The sequence below is a fragment of the Eriocheir sinensis genome, chromosome 38 (assembly GCF_024679095.1).
Source record: "Eriocheir sinensis breed Jianghai 21 chromosome 38, ASM2467909v1, whole genome shotgun sequence".
Lineage (NCBI taxonomy): Eukaryota > Metazoa > Arthropoda > Malacostraca > Decapoda > Varunidae > Eriocheir > Eriocheir sinensis.
Genome location: NC_066546.1, coordinates 15,173,731 through 15,197,592, shown reverse-complemented (window position 1 = coordinate 15,197,592; position 23,862 = coordinate 15,173,731). Strand labels below are relative to the sequence as shown.

At 40.4% G+C, this 23,862-nt stretch overlaps 1 protein-coding gene across 1 annotated transcript in view; it reads right to left on the bottom strand.

Moving 5' to 3' along the window:
- LOC127008753 (hsp70-Hsp90 organising protein-like) overlaps positions 1 to 21,327 on the bottom strand; it is a 41,990-nt gene extending 20,663 nt beyond the window's left edge. The window contains exon 1 of the mRNA XM_050881117.1: positions 20,392 to 21,327. Within this exon, the coding sequence (XP_050737074.1) occupies positions 20,392 to 20,415 (24 nt within the window). The 5' untranslated portion in view covers positions 20,416 to 21,327. The remainder of the gene's footprint in view (positions 1 to 20,391) is intronic.
- Positions 21,328 to 23,862: the final 2,535 nt, after the last annotated feature.

The following is a 23,862-nucleotide window of genomic DNA, read 5'->3' as shown; positions in this document are numbered from 1 at the left end:
ATGAGGAAAGAGGAGAAGGAGGAGGAGGAGGAAGATGCAAAGAGAGGAAGAGGATATAAAAGTCAGGAAAATTAAAAAAAAAGAAAAGAAGAAACTTGCTATACGGGAAGAGAAGGAGGAAAAGGAAAGAAAAGAAACAGAAGATAACGAACGCTCTTATGAAACTATCGAAATCAAGAGAGAGATCACGAACCCGTTGCAAAGACAGAAACAAACAACCTTCAACACCCACCCCACTAATAAAGGATGTCACATAGAAAGCGTAAGACTCAAAAGGACACAAGTAGGACTCAGGTCGGACTCTGGCTGCCGTGGGGGGTCCGGGCGAGGCAATAACCATATGTTCTCATCGCATATTCAGACGTCATATCACCAACATCGCCTAATTTCGAAGATGAATTCACCGCATCAGAAGTCTATCCTATAATTCAGGCCTGGGGGGCAGTGAGGCTTTTTTTTGTTTTTTTGGATTTATACCTTGAGTTGCAACCACCACCACCACCACCACTACCACCACCTCCACCACCACCACCATCAACACCTCATCATTGTCGCCCTCAACTTCATCCTTCTTCTTCTTCCTCATTTCCTCCTCCTCCTCCTCCTCATTATCCTTTTTCTTTTCCTTTTCATTCTCTGCATCTTCATCTATTTCTCTCTTCTTCCTCCTTGTCCTCCTCATCTTTATCCTTTCCTCCTCCTCCGCATCCTCATCTCCTTCTCCTCGTCCTATTTAATCCTTCTCCTCACCATCCTTCTTCTGATTCTCCCCCTCAGCATCCTCATCTCTCCTCCTCCTCCTCCTCCTCCTCTCGCTCCCCCATGGCTAAAAACGAGCACGGTGATAATACTTGTGGCTTTGCGTATTGTTTTGGCGAGGCAGATGCGGCCATGAATAATGTACAGAGTCTTTATTGCCGGCAAGGTCAGTCGCAGGATGGCAGACTCCCTCCCTCTCTCTCTCTTCCTTCCTTCTCTTTCTCCATCTCTCTCCTCTACTTCTCTTCCTCCCTCTTTACAGCATCCCTCAGTCACTTCCTCTCCCTCACTTATCCCCCGACTGTCTTCTCCTCTCCCTAGATCGTCTCCAGCATCCCTCATCTCCCTTCATCTCTTTCTCCCTCTCTATGCAGCATCCTTCAGTCACTTAGTCTCCCTTAACTCTCCCTCCAGCATCTCTTACTCATCTCCCTGTCACCTTCACTCCATAGATCGTCTCCAGCATCCCACATTGCCTTCATCTCCCTGCATCTCTTTCTTCCTCTCTGCAGCATCCCTTTCTTAGTTCATCTCCCTTCCAGCATCCCTCACTTACTCTACTACATCTCCTTGTCTTCATCTCCCTGACTTTCTCCCTTCCAACATCCCTCATTGACTTCATCTCCCTCCCTCTCTTAATTTATATCTCCGAGTCTCTCCCTTTCAGCATCCCTCACTTCATCTCCCTGATTCTCTCCCTTCCAGCATCTTGTTTTTATCTCCTTCACTCCTTAGACTTCCCTCATCATCCTTCAGTCACATCATCTTATTGTCTCCATTTTCCTGCCTCTCCCACTCCTTAGATTCTCATTATTATTCTCCCAAACACTCCACTTTTTATCCTGTTCCCTTTTTGCTTCTCTCTTCTTCTCTCTTCTCACTCACTCTATCTCGTCCTTTGTCTCCACTCACTCCTCACCTTCTATCTCTCCCTCTCTATCCCTTCTCTCTCTCCCTCTCTCTCCTTCACCCCCTCGCTCTTTCCATCAAGTTCTCAATCTCTCTACTTAGTCCTCACCTCCTTGTCTTGCTAACTCCATCCTTCTCCTCCTCCTCCTCCTTCTTCTTCTCCTCTCTATCTTCAGTTTTCCTCCACTACATCTCCTCCCTCCGTCCTTCCCCTCCTCCCCTCGTTATCATTCCTTCTACTTCACAACGTTGTATATATAAATTAGTCAGTCATTGAAACTAAGTAGGAAATTAATCAAGTAAAAAATTAAGTAAGTCTTCGATTAACATTTTCTTTTAATTTTTCAACTTTGAGAGACTGAAAACGGATGAAAAATGGATGATGAGGATCTACTCTCTATTATCCTCCCTTTTGGCCACTCATCTGTACTCCCTTAGTAATATTTTTGCCCTTGAACCACCTCCTTTACTGTTATAAGAGAGCCTCGTTTAATTATAACCTAAGTAATGTTTGCCTCTGTTCTAGTGTTCAATGGAAACTGTGGGTGTCTCCGTGTTTACTTTTGTTCTCCGGGCACACACAGATTACTTTTTTTTCGCCCTCGTCGTTTTCCTCCTTCTTATCGGTCAAGCGCCCTCCTCCGCGGCGCTCCTTGAGGCTTTACACCGGCCTTGTGACGGTCCTGAAGCCTCCTCCCTTTGTCATCCTCTCATCTCCCTTCTGTGTATTTTTCCGTGTGCTCTCCTTGTGGCTTGGCATTCAAATTCACACATCCGTCCTGACTTACTCCCTATAACAGTCTAACTCCTTGTGACGGTCCTGAAGCCTCCTCCTTTTGTCATCCTCTCATCTCCCCTCTGTGTATATTTCCCCGTGGCTTCCTCGTGGCTTGGCATTCAAATTCACACACCTGTCTCGACTTACTCCCTATAACAGTGTAACTCCTTGTGACGGTCCTGAAGCCTCCTCCTTTTGTCATCCTCTCATCTCCCTTCTGTGTATTTTTCCGTGTGCTTTCCTCGTGGCTTGGCATTCAAATTCACACATCCGTCTTGACTTACCCCCTATAACAACCTAATTCACTACCTACTCTTATTTTTCATCTCTATATCAACGTAATTAACTTCCTAGACTCAACTCATTTCTTCTCATTTTTCCCCATGGCTTCCTTGTGGCTTGGCATTCAAATTCACACACCCGTCTCGACCTCTTCTCTATAACAACCTAATTCAACCCTCTATTAACTTTCATCTCTATATCAACGTAATTTACTACCCAGAATTAACTCATTTCTCTCTATCCACACGATTTACTGGCTTCTATTAACTTACTTCTCTAAAACAACAGAATTTCCTACCTCCTGTTAACTCACTCCTATATACACTCACAATTTTCTACTTAAATTTACCTTCCTTCTCTATATCCTCTATATCAACACGATTTACTAGCTTCCACTGACTCACTTCACTATTCCGATATACTAAAGGTCATATACTTCAACATTTAGGCGCCCAAACACACACATTTGACAAGGCTTTCGTAGGAGTTCTTGTGGGCATCTTCAGGGGTAGTCCGAAGCTTATGTACCGTGAACGTGAAAGAAAATCATGAGAACCCAATTGATCTCCTTCCTCAGCCTCTTCGATCCTCTTTGGCAGCGATCAGGGCAAGACTTCAATACCCAACCCTAAGTTCAGGTCGGAAAACTCCTTATCTCAGCATCTGTCACCCCCTTAACCCCCCATGAGACGCCTTAGGGGGTTGGAGAGACGAGAGACACAGACAGAGACATAGGGAGAGGGAGACAGAAAAAGGTCGGGTTCTGCAAGATATGTTTTGTTGCTTCGTCTGTTTGTGATGCGAGAGACCTGTCCTGAGCCTCGACCTGCTTGGGAAACTGAATGATTTGTGAGGAAGGGAGTGTGTAGGAGTGCGAGGGAGTGAGGCAGTGGGAGTGAGGGAGTGAGGGAGTGCGTGTGGTTGGTGATACTTGAGGGGGAAGGAGAGGGAGAAGAGGGGAGAGGAGCGAGTGATAGGAGGTGATCTGCTTGGCTTGTTTACCTTGGCCATTGAGGTAAAGGTGTGTGCGTGTTGGCCTTATTTACAGAGCATACCTGTAATTATTATCATGATTCATATTGCTGCCATTACTACTACTACTACTACTACTACTGCTACTACTATTTCTACTACTGCTACGACTACATCTACTATTATGAAAGGATTGTAACTAATGTCCTCACCTTCTAATTAATATTTTTCACCTGTCTGAAGGCTAAGAAAGATATTATATACCTCTTTACTCACTCTTTTCTTATTCTATCTCTATCTCTATATTTATTGTCTCACCCACCCCAATGTCCTCCTTTCTCTTAAGTAATAGCTGGTTGTCATGATGTATTTATGAGATTTTGCTGGTGCTGGTGGTGTTGGTGGTGGTGGTGGAGGCGGTAACTCGTGTCTTAAGAGTCAAAACCCGATTGTCGCAGAATCCAGTTGAGGTTTGGGGTCTTTGACGTATCTGGGGAAGGGTGTTGCTTGGTCTGAGAGAAAGGAGAGCTGTGTATGTGTGTGTGTGTGTGTGTGGGGGGGGGGGGGGGCAGTGAGTGACTCTAGTGTCTCTATAAAACTCGTGAAGGGAGCAAGAACCTCTATTGTGCCTGTAGTGTAATGGTTATGGTGAGGGAAGGAAAGAGTCGATTTTATAAGGGTAGGGGAGTGATGGCCTTTAAAAGTTATTAACCAACTCAAGGTAAAAAAAATGGGAAGGGAAGGTTTATGAAGTAATTTCGGCAGGTTCTAAAATGCTAAATGTTCTTTATTGTGGAGGAGAAAGGAGTGCAATATATGGTCTTCCTCTGTTAGTAGAAGAGAATGAGGAGAAACAAATAGAGAATAACAGAATACTTGAAATAATAGTATGAATAAGAAAACTAGTAAAGAACAGGGAAGAGAGTAATATTGACAGGCTGTAGTATGGTAAACGTTATATGTATGGTGAACGTTCTGTTGTAGATGGGGAGGCAAAGCAGTGTAAGGAAACCAAAGTACAGAGGCAGAAGCACAAATATGAATAGTCTCCGTGTGCCTTTACGCCGGTTGCTAGCTCTTATCGGTCGTCCGTGCCTCGCCTACACGTTATAACATTGGCCTCGAACGTCTCCCCGCCGTTGTAAGTTGCGTTATTTATACTTCGTTGTTATTCCTTTGTTTTGTTTTTCTTGTTATTTATTTGTGATGTGTTATTTGTTATGTGTTTATTTTTGTATAGTTTGTTATATACTTTTTGTTCTTTGTTCCTTGTTATTCTATTATGTTTTTTCTTGTTATTTATTTGTGATGTGTTATTTGTTATGTGTTTATTTTTGTATAGTTTGTTATATACTTTTTGTTCTTTAGTCCTTGTTATTCTATTATGTTTTTTCTTGTTATTTATTTGTGATGTGTTATTTGTTATGTGTATATTTTTGTATAGTTTGTTATATACTTTTTGTTCTTTATTCCTTGTTATTTTATTATGTTTTTTCTTGTTATTTATTTGTGTTGTGTGATTTGTTATGTGTTTATTTTTGTATAGTTTGTTATATACTTTTTGTTCTTTATTCTTTGTTATTCTACTTTGTTTTGGTTTGTGTTGTATATTTTTTTGTTGTTTCATTTTCGTAATTATTTTTGTTATTTTTTGCTCTGTGGTTTATTCTTTATGATTAAGCTTTGTTTCCTTCTATATTTGTGTTATTTTTTTTGTTATGTCATTCATTGTTGTATTATTCGTTGTTATTTATGTTATTTTTGTGTTTAAATTGTGATTTCATACTTCTGTCATACTTTTCCTTCTGTTACTAATGTCATAATGTATTCTATTTTGTATACTGTGTCGTTATAGTCTTTTTGTTTTGCTATTGACGCTATATTATTATCATTACTATCATTACTATTACTATTATCATTATCATTTTTATTTTCAGCAGTCGTCAGCAGCAGAATCAGCATCACCTTAAGATCAGCCTCGCCAGGTTAGACAGAGAAAGTGAGTAGGTCAGCACGTACTCACCTGACTTACCTGTCTATTTGCCAAACACCTTTCCTTTTGCCCTCCCTTCCCTCCTTACCTTGCCCTTTCCTCTCCATTCCTTCCCCCTTGGGCCAGTTTCACAGTTCCCTATGATCGGTTAGTAAGCTCCCAAACCGATACCAGAGCCTTCGAAATTTCCTTGTATAGTGTCTGGTGTTTATATTTAAGTTCACAAATTTGATGAAACTATACAGGAATAGTCTTGTGTATTTAGTGTGGCATCGAAGACCTCACCATTTTGGATTGTATGGGATTCTATAGTTTGGTTCGGGCTGTTACGAAGACACTGTGTTGGACTGTGAAACCGCCTTCTTGCCTTTCCCTCCCTTCCCTCCTTCCCTTTCCCTTTCCCTCCCATTCCTTCCTTTTCTCTCCCCCCTTCACTTGTCATTGGCCGTTCCTCCTCCTCTTCGCTTTCTCCTCCCTTAGTAGGAATGAAACACAAAGAGGAAGAAAAGGAAAAATGAGAGAAAAAGGGAAGAGAATAAACAGACACGCAGATACGAAAGAGAAATGGAAGAGAATGAGTAAATATGTGAATAAGTAATTGTTTTCCTGTGTCAGCGGAAGAGAAAAAAAGAGAAGCGAATGGAAAGATAAATAAGAAAAAAGGAAATGAAAAAGAGGAGAAAAAGAAGAGAAACACGGAAACGAAAGAGAAATGGAGGAAATTGAGTGATTATAAGAATAAGTAGTTGTTTTCCTGTGTCAATTGAAGAAAATGAGGAGAAGCGAATGGAAGAGAAAAAAGGAAAGAAGAGAAAAAGAGAAGAGAATGAAGAGAAACAAAGAAACGAAAGAGAAATAGAAGAAAATGAGTCAAGATAAGAAGCAATTGTCTCCTGTGTTAGTAGAAGAGAATGAGAATTGAACAGAGAATAACTGAATAATTGAATAATGATGTGAATAAGAAAACAATAGACGTGAAAACAAGAAGAAAGATGAACGACAGAATAACCGAAATGACTGTGGAAATTTATGAATGAGTGAAAAAATACAAGAAAATAAGTGGAAATATAAAGGAAGCTGATGACGGAGACGAAGAAGATTACTTAAACATGTGAAATAGAAGAAGACAAAGGAAGGATTGCAGATTTAGAACGTGGAAATAATGGGAAAAAAATAAAGAACTTGAAGATATATTTTTAGACGAGGAAGATTTTTTTTCTAACCTTCCCTTTCTTTTTTTCTTGTCCTTTTCCTTCCCTTCGTTTCTCCTTCCCTCCTTCCTTCCTCTTCCTTCCTCTTCTTCGTCTCCCTTTCCTTACTGGGTCAGAATTCAAGCTACCCACAATCTTTAGTCAACCTCCTACATCCTCTCCTTCTCCTCCCTCCTCCTCCTCCTCCTCCTCCTCCTCGTCGTCTCATCTGGGTGGAACTGGTCCGGCGATGGCTGCTTTTCTTCTTCTTGTCGTTGTTGTTTGATGTTATTTATATGTTTTTTTGTTGATGGAAGTGACAAAGTTGAAAGCCGGACACGACAGACCTTGAACCGGACCCCCGAAGACTCTATTGGCGGCGTTGTTGTTGGTGGTGGTGGATGTTACGAATGTGTTTTCTAACTGGGCCGTTGGTTTTGTTTTGGGATGTTTTAGTGTTTTGTGAAGCTGTACCCGAAACTTTGTAGGGTATCAGGACACCTCTCCTCCCGAAATTGACCCCTTTTTCGGCCACCTTTTCGGATTCTTTTTAGGAGCAGCGAGTAGCGGGCTTTTTTTTTATTGTTTCCTTTTTTTGTGCCCTTGAGCTGTCTCCTTTGTTGTAAAAAAAAAATGGTGGGTGTTGTAAGTTTGTAGTATGTTAGAGTTAATGATTTTTTTTTTTTATTCAGTTCGTTTATTCTTGTTTTTTCTTCTATTCTTTATTTTTCATCAGTCTTAAAATTTATTACTAAGATATAGATGTATTTTCTATCTATCTATCTCTCATTATAAGCTTGTAGTATGTTGAAGTTGATGTATTTTTTATTTATTTCTTCATTCTTTGTTTTTCTTCTATTCTTTATTTTTTTATCAGTCTTAAAATTTATTACTAAGATATTTATGTATTTTCTACCTTCCTATCTCTCACTATAAGCTTGTTGTATGTTCAAGTTAATGTATTTTTATTTATTTCTTCATATATTCTTTGTTTTTCTTCTATTCTTTATTTTTTATCAGTCTTAAAATTTATTACTAAGATATACATGTATTTTCTATCTATCTATCTCTCACTATAAGCTTGTTGTATGTTTAAGTTAACGTATTTTTTTATTTGTTTCTTCATTTGTACTTTATTTTATTTTATATTCCTTACTTTCCGGCTATCTTGAAATGCACTGTTGAGCTTCTAATATATTTTCGACCTAGCTATCTATCTTTCTTTTTGTATCTTTTTTATTCTTTGTATATTAAGGTGGACGTATATTTGTTTTATTTGTTCATTTATTCTTTGTTCTTTTCTTATTATTTTCTTGCTATCTTATTAAATCTGCTTCTATTTATCTCCCACACTTTGGTTTTCTTTCTTATTCTTTTTATCTTTCTTTCTTCTAACTTAACTTAAACTCTAATGATGTGGGAGTCAACGTGATCCATAAATTCAAGAACCAGACGGGAAACGAATTTAATTTTAGGAACGAAAACAAACACGAGAATAAAACTAAAACTTAACGTCAAACCCAAGAAAGAAACTTAGAACCACAAATGCTAACGATAAATGTTTCTAAAAGGGATGTTTGATACGTGAAACTAAACGAAACTGAACGAAACTCAAACGAAACGAGAATGAAACACAAAGGAGACTGTGAACGGTGAATATAAAGCCGTGGGAGAGAGAGAGAGAGAGAGAGAGAAGGGGGGAGGAGTAAAGAGACAGACAGACAGAGAATGATAAATTAATTACAGTGAAGCTCTCTCTTACACACACACACACACACACACACACACACACACACACGCACGCACGCACACGCAGGTCATCACGCAGGTAACAGTAGTGCCCTGAATAGGTTACAAAACACACACACACACACACACACACACACACACACACACACACACACACACACACACACACACACACACATTACAGATGCCAGCCGGCCCACGCATAAAACTATCCCTCGTAAAGACAATCTGTTAATTAGCAAGAAGACTTTCTGAGCACGCACGCATACAAACACACACACACACACACACACACACACACACACACACACACACACACACACACACACACACACACACACACACACACACACACACACACACACACACACACACACGCACACAGGCAGACATGCATACACACACGCTCACAGAATAACGGTGACATCTGGCTGGATTAACAACACCCGAAAATGTACACAACAGACATGAGACACAATATGGCTTGCGTTTGTCTTGCTTTGCACTTGACGCGCCGTTGGGAAACCTTCGGAAACTCGCTACACACACACGCACGCAAACTAATTGACAGGTGAGCAAACACGGGCGGAGATTTAAAGGGAACGGGGAAGGTAAACGCCGACTCGCAGGTGCAAAGAGAAAGGGATGAAGGTGAGGAACAGGCGACGGCAAACTCAGATAAACATTGAAAAGCTTGAGTCATGGGCGGTAGAAAATGTAAATATAGAGACGAGAGTAAGACCCCATAAACACTTCTAAGCTTATATGTATAGACTTAAGGAAAGGGAGCGTATAAAGTGACTCCCAAGCACAATAATGAAGGGCTGCAGGCGACGGGAAACTTAGATAAACATTGAAAAGCAGAAGTCATGGGAGGTAGAAACTGTAAATATAGAGACGAAAGTAAGACGCCATAAACTCTTGTAGCATAAACTTATTGACGTAAAGAATGAGAAGGAAGGAAGGAAAGCAATTGTATGAAGACTCCGAAAGCATAAATTGATAAAGAACACAATCACAGGAGTAGAAAATGCAAATAAAGAGACGAAACCAAGACGCCATAAACGCTTCTAGTTCAAATATATAGACTTTAAGAATGAGAAGGAAGGAAGGGAAGCAACTGTATGAAAACTCAGAAGCATAAAGTAATAAAGAAAATAATCATAGAAGTAGAAAATGCAAATAAAGAGACGAAACTAAGACGCCATAAACGCTTCTAGCTCAAATATAAAGACTTACAGAATGAGAAGGAAGGAAGGGAAACAATTGTATGAAAACTCAGAAGCATAAAGTAATAAAGAAAATAATCATAGAAGTAGAAAATGCAAATAAAGAGACGAAACCAAGACGCCATAAACGCTTCTAGTTCAAATATATAGACTTTAAGAATGAGAAGGAAGGAAGGGAAGCAACTGTATGAAAACTCAGAAGCATAAAGGAATAAAGAAAATAATCATAGAAGTAGAAAATGCAAATAAAGAGACGAAACCAAGACGCCATAAACGCTTCTAGTTCAAATATAAAGACTTACAGAATGAGAAGGAAGGAAGGGAAGCAACTGTATGAAAACTCAGAAGCATAAAGTAATAAAGGAAATAATCATAGAAGTAGAAAATGCAAAAAAGAGACGAAACCAAGACGCCATAAACGCTTCTAGCTTAAAAATATAGACTTAAAGAATGAGAAGATAGAAAGGGAGGAAGCATATGAAGATTCCCAACGTAAAAAGTAATAAAGAAAACAATCATAGAAGTAGAAAATGCAAATAAAGAGACGAAATCAAGAAATTAAGACCCTCGTAAACAGCTCTAGCTTGAACGTATAGACTTAATGAATGAGCAGGAAAGGAAGCGTCTAAAGTATAAACCGACTCAAGTACGAAGTAATAAAAAAGAAAATCGTCGTGCGAGTTGAAAATGTAAATAGGGATTCGTAAATAAGGCGCCGTAAACAGTTTTTTGGAGTTTATCGACTTGAGAAATGAGAAAGAAGAGAAGCAAACTCATAAATTAGCTTCCAAGTGTAGAGAAAACGTATTTGTAAGTAATCAGAAATATACACGAAGGTTACCAGCGTATATATAGTTGTTTACAAAATGAATATAGACGAAAGAAATGAGAAAGAAGAGAAGCAAACTCATAAATTAGCTTCCAAGTGTAGAGAAAACGTATTTGTAAGTAATCAGAAATATACACGAAGGTTACCAGCGTATATAGTTGTTTATAAAATGAATATAGACGAAAGAAAAAAGAAAGAAAGGTTTAAACATACATACTTGACTTAAGCTGTATAGAAAATTATTATATAGCGAAGAAAGTGTTAAATATGAAAAATAAAGACTTAAGAAATTAGAAAGAAACTAAGAAAAGAAAGAAGACAAATAAGGAAAAGAAATTAAGAAAGAAAAGATAGAGAAAAGAGGTAAAGAAATCAAATTGATTAAGAAATATAAAAAAGAGAGGAAATGAATATAGAAGAAGAGGAAAGAATAAAGAAAGGAAATTGAAAGAAAGAGAAAATAAAGAAATAAAGTAAAGAATTAAAAAAAGCAGTACTAATTCACTCATAAACCAAAAGAAAAGTATACACAGAGACAAACAAATATACATAAGTCAATAACCAAAAGTAAAGAAATTCAGAACAAGCAAGAAATCAACTTCGGGAGAATAAAGAAAGGAAAACAAACTTAGACTTCGACATCAATGCAATCAAAGTCCACATCCAGTCGCTTTTTGTTATATATTTCTTTCCTTATTCTTTTATTTGACATGGAGAGAGAGAGAGAGAGAGAGAGAGAGAGAGAGAGAGAGAGAGAGGCCTGACATTTTATCTTACAGAACAAACAACATTGGCCTCTTCTTAATTCATGTCCTATTTCTGTCTGTCTTGATCACCTCCTATTTTTTTTTTCTTTTATTTTACAGTTCAACCTAAAACTCAACCTTTTCCGGTGTTATTTTTTTTCTTCACTATTCTTCAAGTTCATCGAGTTCTCTTGTCTATCTTCATCAACCCCTTTTTTTTTTCTTTTCTTTAATTCGTACATTTTAACCTCAATCTCTCTATATATATTCTTTTCGGCGTTAGTTTTCCTTCTTCAGTATTCTCTAAGTTATTATTAGCGCAAAGATGGCAACATCGAACTGAGATTATAAGTAATTCCTTTGTTCCATTTCTGCCAGAGTTCATTTCGCATTTTTCCACTTGACTGTTTTCTTTTCTTTTTTTTCTGCTTAATTAAACTTTTCATCAGTATCCCTCAAGTTCTAAATTGCTCAACCTCGAACCACTAAGATCTTCATTAATTCTTCGTCCCATTTCTGTCAGTCTTCATTTCGCATCTTCCCTTTTTTTTGGGCTATTTTTTTTACATGTATTTTCTTCAGTATATTCCTTAAGTTTCCATTTGCAAGAGGTAAGCAATATCGAGCCAATATCTGAACTAATTTTATGTCCCACTTCTGTCAGTCTTCATTTCGCATCTCCCCTCTTTTTTGGGCTAATTTTTTTTGCATATATTTTCTTCAGTATTCCTTAAGTTTCCATTTGCAAGAGGTAAGCAACATCGAGCCAATATCTGAACTAATCTTATGTCCCACTTCTGTCAGTCTTCATTTCGCATCTCCCTTTTTTGGCTATTTTCTTTTGTATATATTTTCTTCAGTATTCCTTAAGTTTTCATTTGCGAGAGGTAAGCAATATCGAGCCAATATCTGAACTAATCTTATGTCCCACTTCTGTCAGTCTTCATTACGCATCTCCCTTTTTTGGCAGTTTCTTTCTCCCTCTCACACACACACACACACACACACACACACACACACACACACACCGTCCAGCCTCACTCACTCTGTCCCTCTCAGCGTGTAATTTTTCAACGTGCCTTTAGTCAGCGTTTGCATAACTGTGAAGCCTTACAAGTCATGCGTCTCCCTGCAAAAGGCGTGTGTGCATTCCCTTGGACTTTTCTTTCACCAGCAAACCCGCGGAGTGAGATTTTATTAAACGCTATTTGTTCTGCTGTTAGTTCAGTGTCGGGCAGGCCTCCTAACACCCTCGGCTTGCTCCCTCGGCGGTGATAAATGCACAAGTTTTGGCTGCATTATATATGAGCCGAAGGAAAGAAAGGAGTCGCCAGCCGGAAAAATGATATATATGGAAAAATACGAATGAAAGCACAAATTTACACACACACACGCACACACACACACGCTATCATCACCTCATATATGTATTTTAATTTTCATACTACTTCCTCCTCCTCCTCCTCCTCCTCCTCCTCTTCATCTTCATCTTCTTCCTTCTTTTTTTTCCGCCTCGTCTCTTCCTCATTCATATTTACTCCCAAAAACTTCCTAATTTCTCCTTTTCTTCTTCTGTGTCTATTTACTTATCTATCTGTCTCTGTCTGTCTCAAGATCTTGGTAGCATCCTCTCTGTTATATCCACAAGAACCTAAGCCTTTTTTTTTTCTTTTAGGGTCGAAATCTCGTAAGAAAACAGATTCGCAGCCTATGAAAGAAGTCCAGAAACGATTGTCTTCTGCCGTTTATGAAATCCACTAGATCACTTTCCTATCAGTCATTTCATTTATACATCCTCTTTTCTCTTATTACTAAGCTCGTAGAAATATAAAATCGAAACCAATAAGCGATTTTCCTAAGACGTTTATGAAATCCTCTACCACTACATTCCAATCAGTAATTTTCATCTTAACATCATCTCTTCTCAGCGTCCACGAAGGTGCTTTACCGGCGGAAGGTCGTAAGGGAGGGAGAGATTGACAGCTGCGAGGGTAAACTGGAGCAGGGGAACGTTTGCTATGACGAGCGGTCGCCTGTTGCCTCGCCTCCCGCTGTAAACGGTGTGAGAGTCCTGGATGTGACGAGAAAGTTAATGATGGACGGAGGGAAGGGTTGGGTTGGGTGAGAAGGGATTAGCGGAGAAAGAAAGAGGTATGGATGGGTAGACTGACCGTGAATATTGGACTAAGGAAGAGAAGGGATGAGTTTTAGATTAGCGGAGAAAGAAAGAGGTATGGATAGGTGTTCAAGAAGAGGTTAGATAAAGCCATGGATGGTGAGGTAAGGTGGGGTTGAGTGTACAGGAGCTGCCTTGTATAGCCCAACCGGTCTCTTGCAGACTCCTTACGTTCTTATGTTTTTATGATAGACGGTGAATGTTAGACTCTACCGCTTACCTTATGACGAAGAGAGGAATGGGTGAAGAAAGAAAGAGATGTAGAGAGATAGATAGAAAGTTAATGTTGGGCTTACGGTATGACGAAGAAAAGGGATGTGTAGGGGTTACTAAAGAAGGAAATAATGATAGATAGATAGATAGATAGATAGAAAAAAATGCGTATAAAGAAAGAAAAAGAGAAAGAAAATAAAGATTAATTAAAGGCTGTAAAAGAAAATGCCAAAACAGTTTACTCGATATAATAATAATAATAATAATAATAATAATAATAATAATAATAATAATAATAATAATAATAATAATAATAACAATAATAAGCGTTGTACACACACACACACACACACACACACACACACACACACACACACACACACACACACACACACACACACACACACACACACAATTTATTCCCCTCAGCCGCGGTGGACAAGACAAACAGACCATTAAGACAAAATTCTCAACACAGACAGACAAAACCACCACCACCACCACCACCACCACATGTATTATATATGAATGACCGTCTATGGCAACTTTTGGAGACATGCTTACTCATTACACCGTTACCTCGCCCCCCCTCACCCCCCTCTCTCTCTCCCCTAACCCCCCTTTCCCTTCCCATCTCCCCATTCCTTCTCTTTCACCCCTTTCTGTGCCATAGTTTCACCCCTTCCTCTTTCTCTCCACTCCTTTCTCTCTCTCTCTCTCTCTTCCCTCCCTCCTCTTTCTCCTCCTCCTCCTCCATTCCTTTCTCTTCGTCTCCACTCCTTTGTTTCTTCTCTTCTCCCTTTGTTTATATTCCCTTCTCTCTCCTCTATCTCTCCTTCCCTTACCCTCCACTTCCCTTCCCTTCTCTCTCCTCTTCCTCCTCCTCCTACTTCCCTTCCCTTCCACCTATCAGTCCCTTCCTACCAAACCGACCCCTATCATCCCCTTCCTCCTCCCCCTCCTCTTCCTCCTCCTCCTGCCGTTAGTATGTAATAATCTCAAACAACAGAAAGAGATATTTTAGCCAGGTCTCTCCTCGCCCTCCTCCTCCTCCGATTCATGAATAATACAATAGGGAATCATACGTTCTTCCCGGTCATTGCTAGGAAGGAAGGAGGGAAGGGAGGGAAGGGTACGGAGGGAAGAATGATTGGGTAGGTCTAGGCACGTAAGGTAAGGTAAGGTAAGGGAGATAAAAAGGGTAGTAATTGAGTTGGTTCGTAAATATAAATAGTGATATCAAATTGAATAAGAGAGAGAGAGAGAGAGAGAGAGAGAGAGAGGGAAAGAGATTCACATTGTTTTTCTTTCTCATTTCCTTCAGTTATTATTTTCCTTCTTCTTTATCTCCTCCTCCTTCTCCTCTTTATCTTTCTCCTCCTCTGCTTCCTCATCCAGACAGACAGACAGAGAGAGGCAGAGAGAGACAAAGAGACAGAGAAACACACAGACAGAGAGAGACAGACAGACAGGGAGAGGCAGAGATAGACAGAGACAGAGAGAAATACACAGACAGAGAGACAGAGATAGACAGACATACAGACAGACAGAGAGAGAAACACACAGCCAGCCAACCAGACAGACAGACAGACACACAGAGAGAGGCCTAGAAATGTCAAGCGTTAGCGAATGATTGAAAGAGTGAAGAGACGAGAAATAATGACGAACATCACTGCGAGAATCAGATGATGGAGGGATGCTGCGTCTCTGCTCATAATGGTGGAGGTGATGGTGATGGGCGGCCGAGATAACCGGAGATGACGCATAGATAAGGATGGTGATAATGGTGATGCCTATAGTGGTGGTGGTGGTGGTGGATGGGTTGGTGTTGTTGGTGGTGGTGGTAGTGGTAGTGTATGGGGTTTTTTTTCTTCATTTTTTTTCTTTTTTTTCTTGTTTTTGTTTTTTCTTCTTCTTCTTGTTCCTCTTTTTCTTCTTGTTCTTGTTGTTCTTCTTCTACGTGTTCTCTTGTTTTCTTTCTTATTCTTCTTTTTCGTTCATCTATATTTGTTTATCTATCTATCTATCTATCTTTCTATCTATCTCTTTAACTTCTTGTTCCCTTAATAATTCATATTGTTTTTCTTATTTCTTTTTCTTCTTCCTCCTCCTCCTCCTCCTCCTCCTCCTCTTTATTTTTCTTCCTTAACCTCCTCTTCTTCCTCTTCCTCATCCATATCCACCAAAACACCAAACCTCCTCCTCCTCCTCCTCCTCCTCCTCTTCCTCCTCCTCCACCTCCTCCTCCCTACCTTCCTCCAGGTTTACTATGACCTCGATACAATGACCTCCAGATGGGCACCCTACCTCTTCCCTACCCATCCCGCGACCCATTCCCTTCCCTCCTCCTCCTCCTCCTCCTCCCCTCTTCCTTAGGCCGTGCTTCCCCCACCTCCTTCCCTTTTGCCTTTCCCCTTCTCCTCCTCCTCCTCCTCCTCCTCTTCTTCTTCTTCTCTCCTACCCATTCCCCGTCCTTCTTTGCCCTTTAACAGCGCCACTCCTTCCTTCCCCCACTCCTTCCTTCCCCCATTCCTTCCTTCCTTACTTCCCCTTTCCTCCGTCTTTTTTCCGTCTCCATTTTAAATTTTAAGGAGGAGAAGGTGGAGGGAAAAAAAAGGAGATAGTGAAAAAGAAGAACATGAAGGAAAAGAATGAGAAGAAAAGATTGAGAGAAAGAGAGAGAGAGAGGTTGAAAGATTAGATTGTTGTTGTTGTTTGTTTGTTTTGATAAATGAAAAGAATGTGAAGGAAATAGACGAATAGAGTGAGTCAGGCCAATTCTCTCTCTCTCTCTCTCTCTCTCTCTCTCTCTCTCTCTCTCTCTCTCTCTCTCTCTCTCTCTCTCTCTCTCTCTCTCTCTCTCTCTCTCTCTCTCTCTCTCTCTCTCTCTCTCTCTCTCGTTAAAAACTTTGAGAAAAAATACAAACACTGAAAGATACATAGATCAGAAAACTCTTTTGTTGCGTAAAGAGTAGATTAAGTAGAAAACATAATACACTAGATACTGTGTTATATATATTTTGTGTGTTAATACGATTCATGTTATTAACTTGTAGAAGAGTCAAATGTATTATACTGTTATTCTAATTTGACGTTTTTGTAATTTCTTGTTTATTAATTCTTTTTCATTACAAATTAATTAGCTTTTAATATATTGCTACCCTGCTGATTATTCATTATGTTCTATATGTTTATTTATTATTTATTTATTTGTTTATTTTATTACATTTTATTCATCTGCCTCACTAATCGATCTTAACATCTCTCTTCTTGCAATATTTTTTTTTCTTTTTCTCTCTATTTGTATTTTTATTACACATTCTAACACTTTTTTTTTGTAATATTAGCAACCTGCAGCTTTTTCATTAACTCTCTATAATATGCTTTCGTATGTCATTTCCATTTACCTTTTTTTTTCCTTCATTACATATTAACTAACAATCTATTTTCATATCGTCACCATATTCTCGTTTCTTACACAATATCATATTCACCTTTTATATATATTGTTTTTCTCTCCTTATTCGTCTTTCCACTCCTTGCTTTCTTCTCTCTTCATATAATTCTCTTATCTCCCCTCGCTTATAAATTTTTCCCGCCTCTCCTTCCTTCTCCTACGTTATTTTTTTTCTTTCTCTTGTAATTTTCTTTTTTTTTCATTCTTTTTTGCTTATCTGACTTCACCTGTATATCTATATTGTTACGTCCTCCTCCTCCTCCTCCTCCTACTCCTTCTCTCTCTCCCTCCCTCTCTTCTTTTTCTCCCTCCTGTCCCATCTGACACATTTTTTTTTTATTTAGTTTACCTCTCCATGTATTATATCTCTCCTCTTGCTACACTGTTCTTACCTGTGTTTGTTGGTATACCTGCTAGTCGTTCCCTTTCTTCCCTACCTCCTTTTTCCCTTCCCTTGTTTCGTCATTTCCTTCTTTCTTTCTTTATTCCTCGCATACTTGTGTTAGTTGCCTCCCCTTACCCTTCCTCTCCTTCCCTTTCTTCCTTCCTTCCCTTTCTTGCGTTCTCTTCTTTTCCTTTCTTCGTTCTTTATTTCTTCCTTAGCAACAAAGATAAAAAAGCAATGGCGTTCTTCCCTTCCTTTCCTCCTTGTCTCCTTCTTATCTTCCCTCGTTTTTTTTTTTCCTTACTGAAGAGGAGGACAGGATAGAATTGAAAGCTCTCCTCACATCCTTCTTCCTTCTCCCTCCCTTCCTTCCTTAGCTACGAACCAGAGAAGATGAAGAAGAAAAAAAATGACACTTCTTTCTAGCCTCTACGGACCAGACAAAGGACACAAGGGAACAGGACAGAAAATAAATATAAAAATAAATAAAAACACAATACAACTCTGATATTAGCCACCATTCATAGGTCCTGCATTCTACTTCTTTCCTGTTCCCGCGGCCGCCACACTTATCTGATTTACCTTGCATTAATGAGTATATTGGTGCGTGCTGGGCAATTACCGACGACATGGATGGCGTATTCATTTTTGCTGCGAACGCTTGAGTGACGCCTATCGCCATCTTCACCTTCCTTTCTGGCGGCTGTTGTTTTGTAGGTATATTATTTTTTTCGATTTTTGTTACTCATATTTTTTGTTGTTTTAGCGATTTTGGTTTGTAGGTTTTTTTTTCTCTCTTTTGGGTATTTTCTTTTTTACATTTTTACATTTTTCTTGTATTATTTTATCTATTCTTCTTATCTCTCTTGTTTTTCTTTGTTTTCTTGGCTTCCTTTTCTTTGTTTTTCTTCTTCACGGATTGTTTTAGTTGCTCCATTTGTCTTTTTTGTTTTTCTTTGTCTTGCTTTTCTCTTTTATTTATTCTTATTTATCAAGGATTATTTCAGCTTAGCAACAACAACAATAACTATACAACTATATATTTTTATCTTACGCTGACCGCTAAAAATCTAATATAAGCCAATGAAAAAGAAATGAAGTGCACCTATTGCAAGAAATGTTTTAGTATATTATCGTAGACTCATTATAAACCAGAGAAACAGAGACAGACAGACAGACAGACAGACAGCTTCAGTGGCGACAGAGAAAACAGATACCTACTTGATAGCGCGTTGAAATTTCCGGGAAAAATAATCAATAATATTTTTTTGCAAGCTAAAAAATGAGACAGACAGATAGACAGACAAACTAACAGAAAATATACAGACAATGAGACGAAAATACAGACAGGCAGATAGACATACAGATATACAGACAAAGAGACAGAGACAGAGACAGATAGAAATACCGAGAGAATTAAGATAACTACTTTACTCTGCGTTGAAATCTCCAAGAATTTTTTTTTTGCAATTATTCTTAAAATCTAATTTAAAGAACTATTTTTTAGCGACGTTCATCAAACATTTTCATTTATTTTACATTATTTCTTCATCCAACCTTCATCCACTTGATAGAGAAGAGTATCCGGTGGATGACTGGTGGGAAAGGAGCTGGGTGCATGGGCGAAGTGGGTGACATGGGTGACTGATAGCTATGAATGATGAATTGACAGTGAGCAAGTGAGTGAGTGAGTGAGTGAGTGAGTGAGTGAGTGAGTAAGTTCTGGTTCTGCACCGGCAACATCTAACATCTATTTCACACTCGAATGTTTCTTTCTCTATATTTTTCCATTTCTTTCCCCAAAAACTCGCATCATGGCTTCACTAATAGACGCAAAAAGATGAATAACGTGGAGTAAGTATGTAGGCAAGTGAATGAAGGGATGGATGAGACGGTGAGTGAGTGTGCGCGGGTGTTTTGATCTCATCCACCCTCACCCACACCACTAAAATCCTCCATGACCTCATCCACAACCCAACTAGACATCCTTCACCTCATATCCTTCAACTTCGCTTTGGTATTCACGCGAGCAAACGAGTGGCAGAATAGCAAGGTCGTGGTGCCGGTTAGGGCCACTCGGCAGGCACTGGGTAGGCGGCGGGCGCTGGCTGGTCACGGCTCGGCCCAGCATTCCACAACTGGGCATGTCGGAAACCAAACGGAGCCTCTCGGAATAAAGTCTCAGGCCGCTACCGTCTATACGAGGTCGCAGGGTGTTGCTGGAGAGTCGCAGAGGGTGTTTTGGGGGTTATTCTAGTTGGTAGGTTAGTGTTGCATGATGTTGCTGATGTAAACTTCAAACTCTACGGCGGTGCAACACTTCCCGCCCTTGTCATGGTGTCTGGAGGAGGGTAAGGCGTGTGTGTGAGGGTGTGAGGGGAACGGAGGACGGCGGGAGGCTGGGAGGGCGGCGGGAGAGGGTTTAGAAGTGGCGTTACGGGAGATAATTTAACTTGAAAGATGCCAGCCTCCGAGATAGCAGGGCGGCAGCATCCCTCATCCCCGACCTCCCTTCCCACACACACCGCCTTCTCCCTCTCTCACCATAGCCTCCTCGCCGCTCTCCCCTTCAAGAAAGACGCTGAAATGCTTGCTTGACCGCCTGACGAAGGGAATCAAGCGGCGCAGTGGCGTGTAGGGGGAAAAGAGATTGACCTGCAGAGGAGTGGGCACCCGCAAGTGAGATGAGATTGAGATCAAGAGGGGTGAGGGTTCTCCACTTACCGTTGGGTTGTCTCTCGATGCCATGGTGCTCAGCGGGTCCACCGAGGTATATCCACACCATGATACACTGTAATCTTCGGTTTAGCACTCACACATCACAACACTCAGAGAAAAACCATCACTGAGGCCAATGTATACTCAGTCGCCATCTTGGTTGTAATTGGCTGTTCTCTCCACCTCCCGTTCACCTGTCATCTGGAGGCTGCGAGAGGTCCCGACTCGTCATTTACCTACGGCGGAGAAACATGGGAATGGAGGCACCGAGCTCTCCCACCCGCGCCCTGGGCCTCGGAAGGGGACGAACTGACTCAAATCTTAACCCCAAATACAAATCCCGGCTTGACGAATCCCCAATGTGAGTTACGCGCTTCGGGTACTTCGGGCAAAGGAATTTCACTGCGGATTAAGACCAAGTTGATGAAAACGGGTGATTATGGGCTAAGCGAGTATCTGGAGAGCCTCGGAAGGGGAGTGAGGGCGAGGCGAGACGAGGCGAGGCTGGCACACACACAGGTCCACTTGTAATCTCAACCCGTGGAGGTGTTCGGGGCACCTGGCGAGCCGCATACCACACATTCTGGGGGCGGCGGTGCACTCGGCAGAACACCCGGAGAGAGACACAAAAGCCTGAGCTGCCTCACACACCACGCGCTGCCCCTCGCTCCTCTCGCTGTCCTGCGTTGCATCCTTCCCCCTCTCGTCTAATACCCTTCACCCTAAACCTTCCCCGCTGTCCCCATCCTCATCCCTACCCATCCCAATCCTCAACCCACCTTCTAACCCATTTCCAAGTGTCGCCTATGGGTATTAAAGCCTCTATGGGTGTCTAAGAAGGTGGTATGCCAAGGGTTACACATCCATGCCCATAAATGAAGTCTTTTGCAGTGAGCGAAGAAGAACGGGAATCCCTTGAGTGGTGGCCGCGCGCTCCCCGTCTGAGCCAAGTTCGTGATCACTCCTCACCAAAACAACGTATATATATTATTTTATCACATATGTCTCAGCCCTACGTAGCACTGTCTTAACCCTCACTACGACCCCCGGCTCCTCCTCCTCTTCTCTCCACCCATACACTCCCTCAGGCTCACAAACACACACACACACACACACACACACACAGGTATACACACACGCGCACGCACACCTTTTCTCCGCCAGGTAAAAATGTTGACGGTGCCTGTTTTTCGGGCATGAATACGCTTTTGCCTTATGTCATTGTGGCTAATGTGCGTGGGCGCCGGCGTGACAAAGGACGTGTTCGGTGGGCTAATGAGCGTTTAATTACTACGTCTTTCTATATAACGAAGCGGGTGTTAATCATGGAGGCTGTCTGTGTGTGTCTGTCTTTTGATATTAGCTTGTCTGTGTATGTTTGTTTTCTCTTTAATAATGTTTTAGAGTAAGCCATTTTCATACAGGTCTGTCTGTCTGTCTCTGTTTGCTGTCTTTTAATATTATTTTGCTGTCTGTATATGTCTGTTTTCTCTTTAATTAGGTTCCAGAGTAAGCCATTTTCATTTCTGTCTGTCTGTCTGTCTGTCTGTCTTCTAATATTACCTTCCGTGTGTCTGTGTATATATGTATCACTCTATCTGTCTGCCTATGTCTGTGTTTTCTGTTAATTAGGTTCCACAATAAAACATTTTCATATTAGTCTGTTTGTCTGTCCTCACCGTCTTGTGTATCACCGTCTGTCAGTGTAAATAAGTGTCTGTCTGTCTGTGTTGGTTTATATCATCCCCTAATTAAGCTTCATAATGAGGCGGGTTTGTCTGTCCGTCTGTATGTATGTATGTGTGTTTGTTGGCATGTATGTATGTATGTATGTCTTATGTGTCTGTATATAAGTATGATCCTGCCTCCGTGTCTGTGCAGGTCTTATTTCTCTATAATCCGCCTTCATAATTAAGTATTTCCTCCCTCACTCTCTTAACAATGTATCTCCCCGTCCGCTGTGGCTCATATTACGTCTCGTGTGTTAATTTGTAAAGTTCCTTCGTGTCTACGGTTCGTTAACTCGCGGGTCATTACACTCGGCTCTGTTATTTTTGTTGAAGCTCACCGCGGCGATAATCACTAGCGAAAACAACGGCGGTAAGGAGATTGCAGTGTCTTGAGATTGTGTTAAAAGTTGGCTTCCTATACGGCTTCATCATCAGTAATATAAAGAAAGAGCAAAAAGGAGCTTGTAGGGTATTGGATTGTATGAAAAATGTTGTTTCTATACATTTTAATCATCGCTAAACATAAACTACAACGAAAAAGAGATTGTAGTGTCTTCAGATTGTGTAAAAAGTTGGCTTCCTATACGGCTTCATCATCAGTAATATAAAGAAAGAGCAAAAAGGAGCTTGTAGGGTATTGGATTGTATGAAAAATGTTGTTTCTCTACGTTTTCATCATCGCTAACGAAAACAACGACGGTAAGGAGATTGTAGTGTCTTCAGATTGTGTTAAAAATTGCCTTCCTAGACGCTCTCATTATTTAATCGTATAATAAAACAGTGAAGAGGAGTTTGTAGTGTTTAGGGTTGTATAAAAAATGGTTTATATACGTTTTCGTCATCACCAGCAAAAACAACAGCGAAAAGGAGATTGTAGTGTATAAGACTGTATTAAAAGTTGTCTCCCTATACGTTCCTGTCATCATAGTAAAAGAAAACAGCGAAAATGAGCTTGTAGTGTTTAAAGATTGTATTAAAAGTTGTCTTCCTCTACGTTCCTGTCATCATAGTAAAAGGAAACAGCAAAAAAGGAGCTTGTAGTGTCCAAAGATTATATTAAAAGTTGTCTCCCTATACGTTCCTGTCATCATAGTAAAAGAAAACAGCGAAAATGAGCTTGTAGTGTCCAAAGATTATATTAAAAGTTGTCTTCCTCTACTTTCCTGTCATCATAGTAAAAGAAAACAGCCAAAATGAGCTTGTGGTGTCTTGAGATTGCATTAAAAGTTGACCTAATATATAATACGCTGTCCTCAAGATAATACAGAACAGGAATAATACTAACACTTATGAGATGATACGGAAGATGAAGGAAGAGAGAGAAGTTACAAAGTCTATAACGAAACTCAAAAAGGATATTCCCAATATATCCACGAAGCTCCTGATAACATTGAGGAAACTAAACGGAGTGAGGAACAAAACCATACCTCGGAAACACCACCATCATCACCACCACCACCACCACCACCGACGACGCCGACCAATTAAAATCGAGCTCGGGGGACAGGAAACAACGGGCACCGACAAAAAAATGAGCCAAACCACGATAATCAGAGAACAAAAAGGTTGGCGGCCATTGAGATCATAGCAGGAGGATCGTAGTAACAGCAGTAATAATAGCACCAGTAGTAGTAGTAGTAGTAGTAGTAGTAGTAGTAGTAGTAGGGACTCCTCACTAACAATTCTAAGCATGGGAAAGACGTATATCAACCTCCGTTATCTGTTTCCAGCGCGCCATGACAAGCCC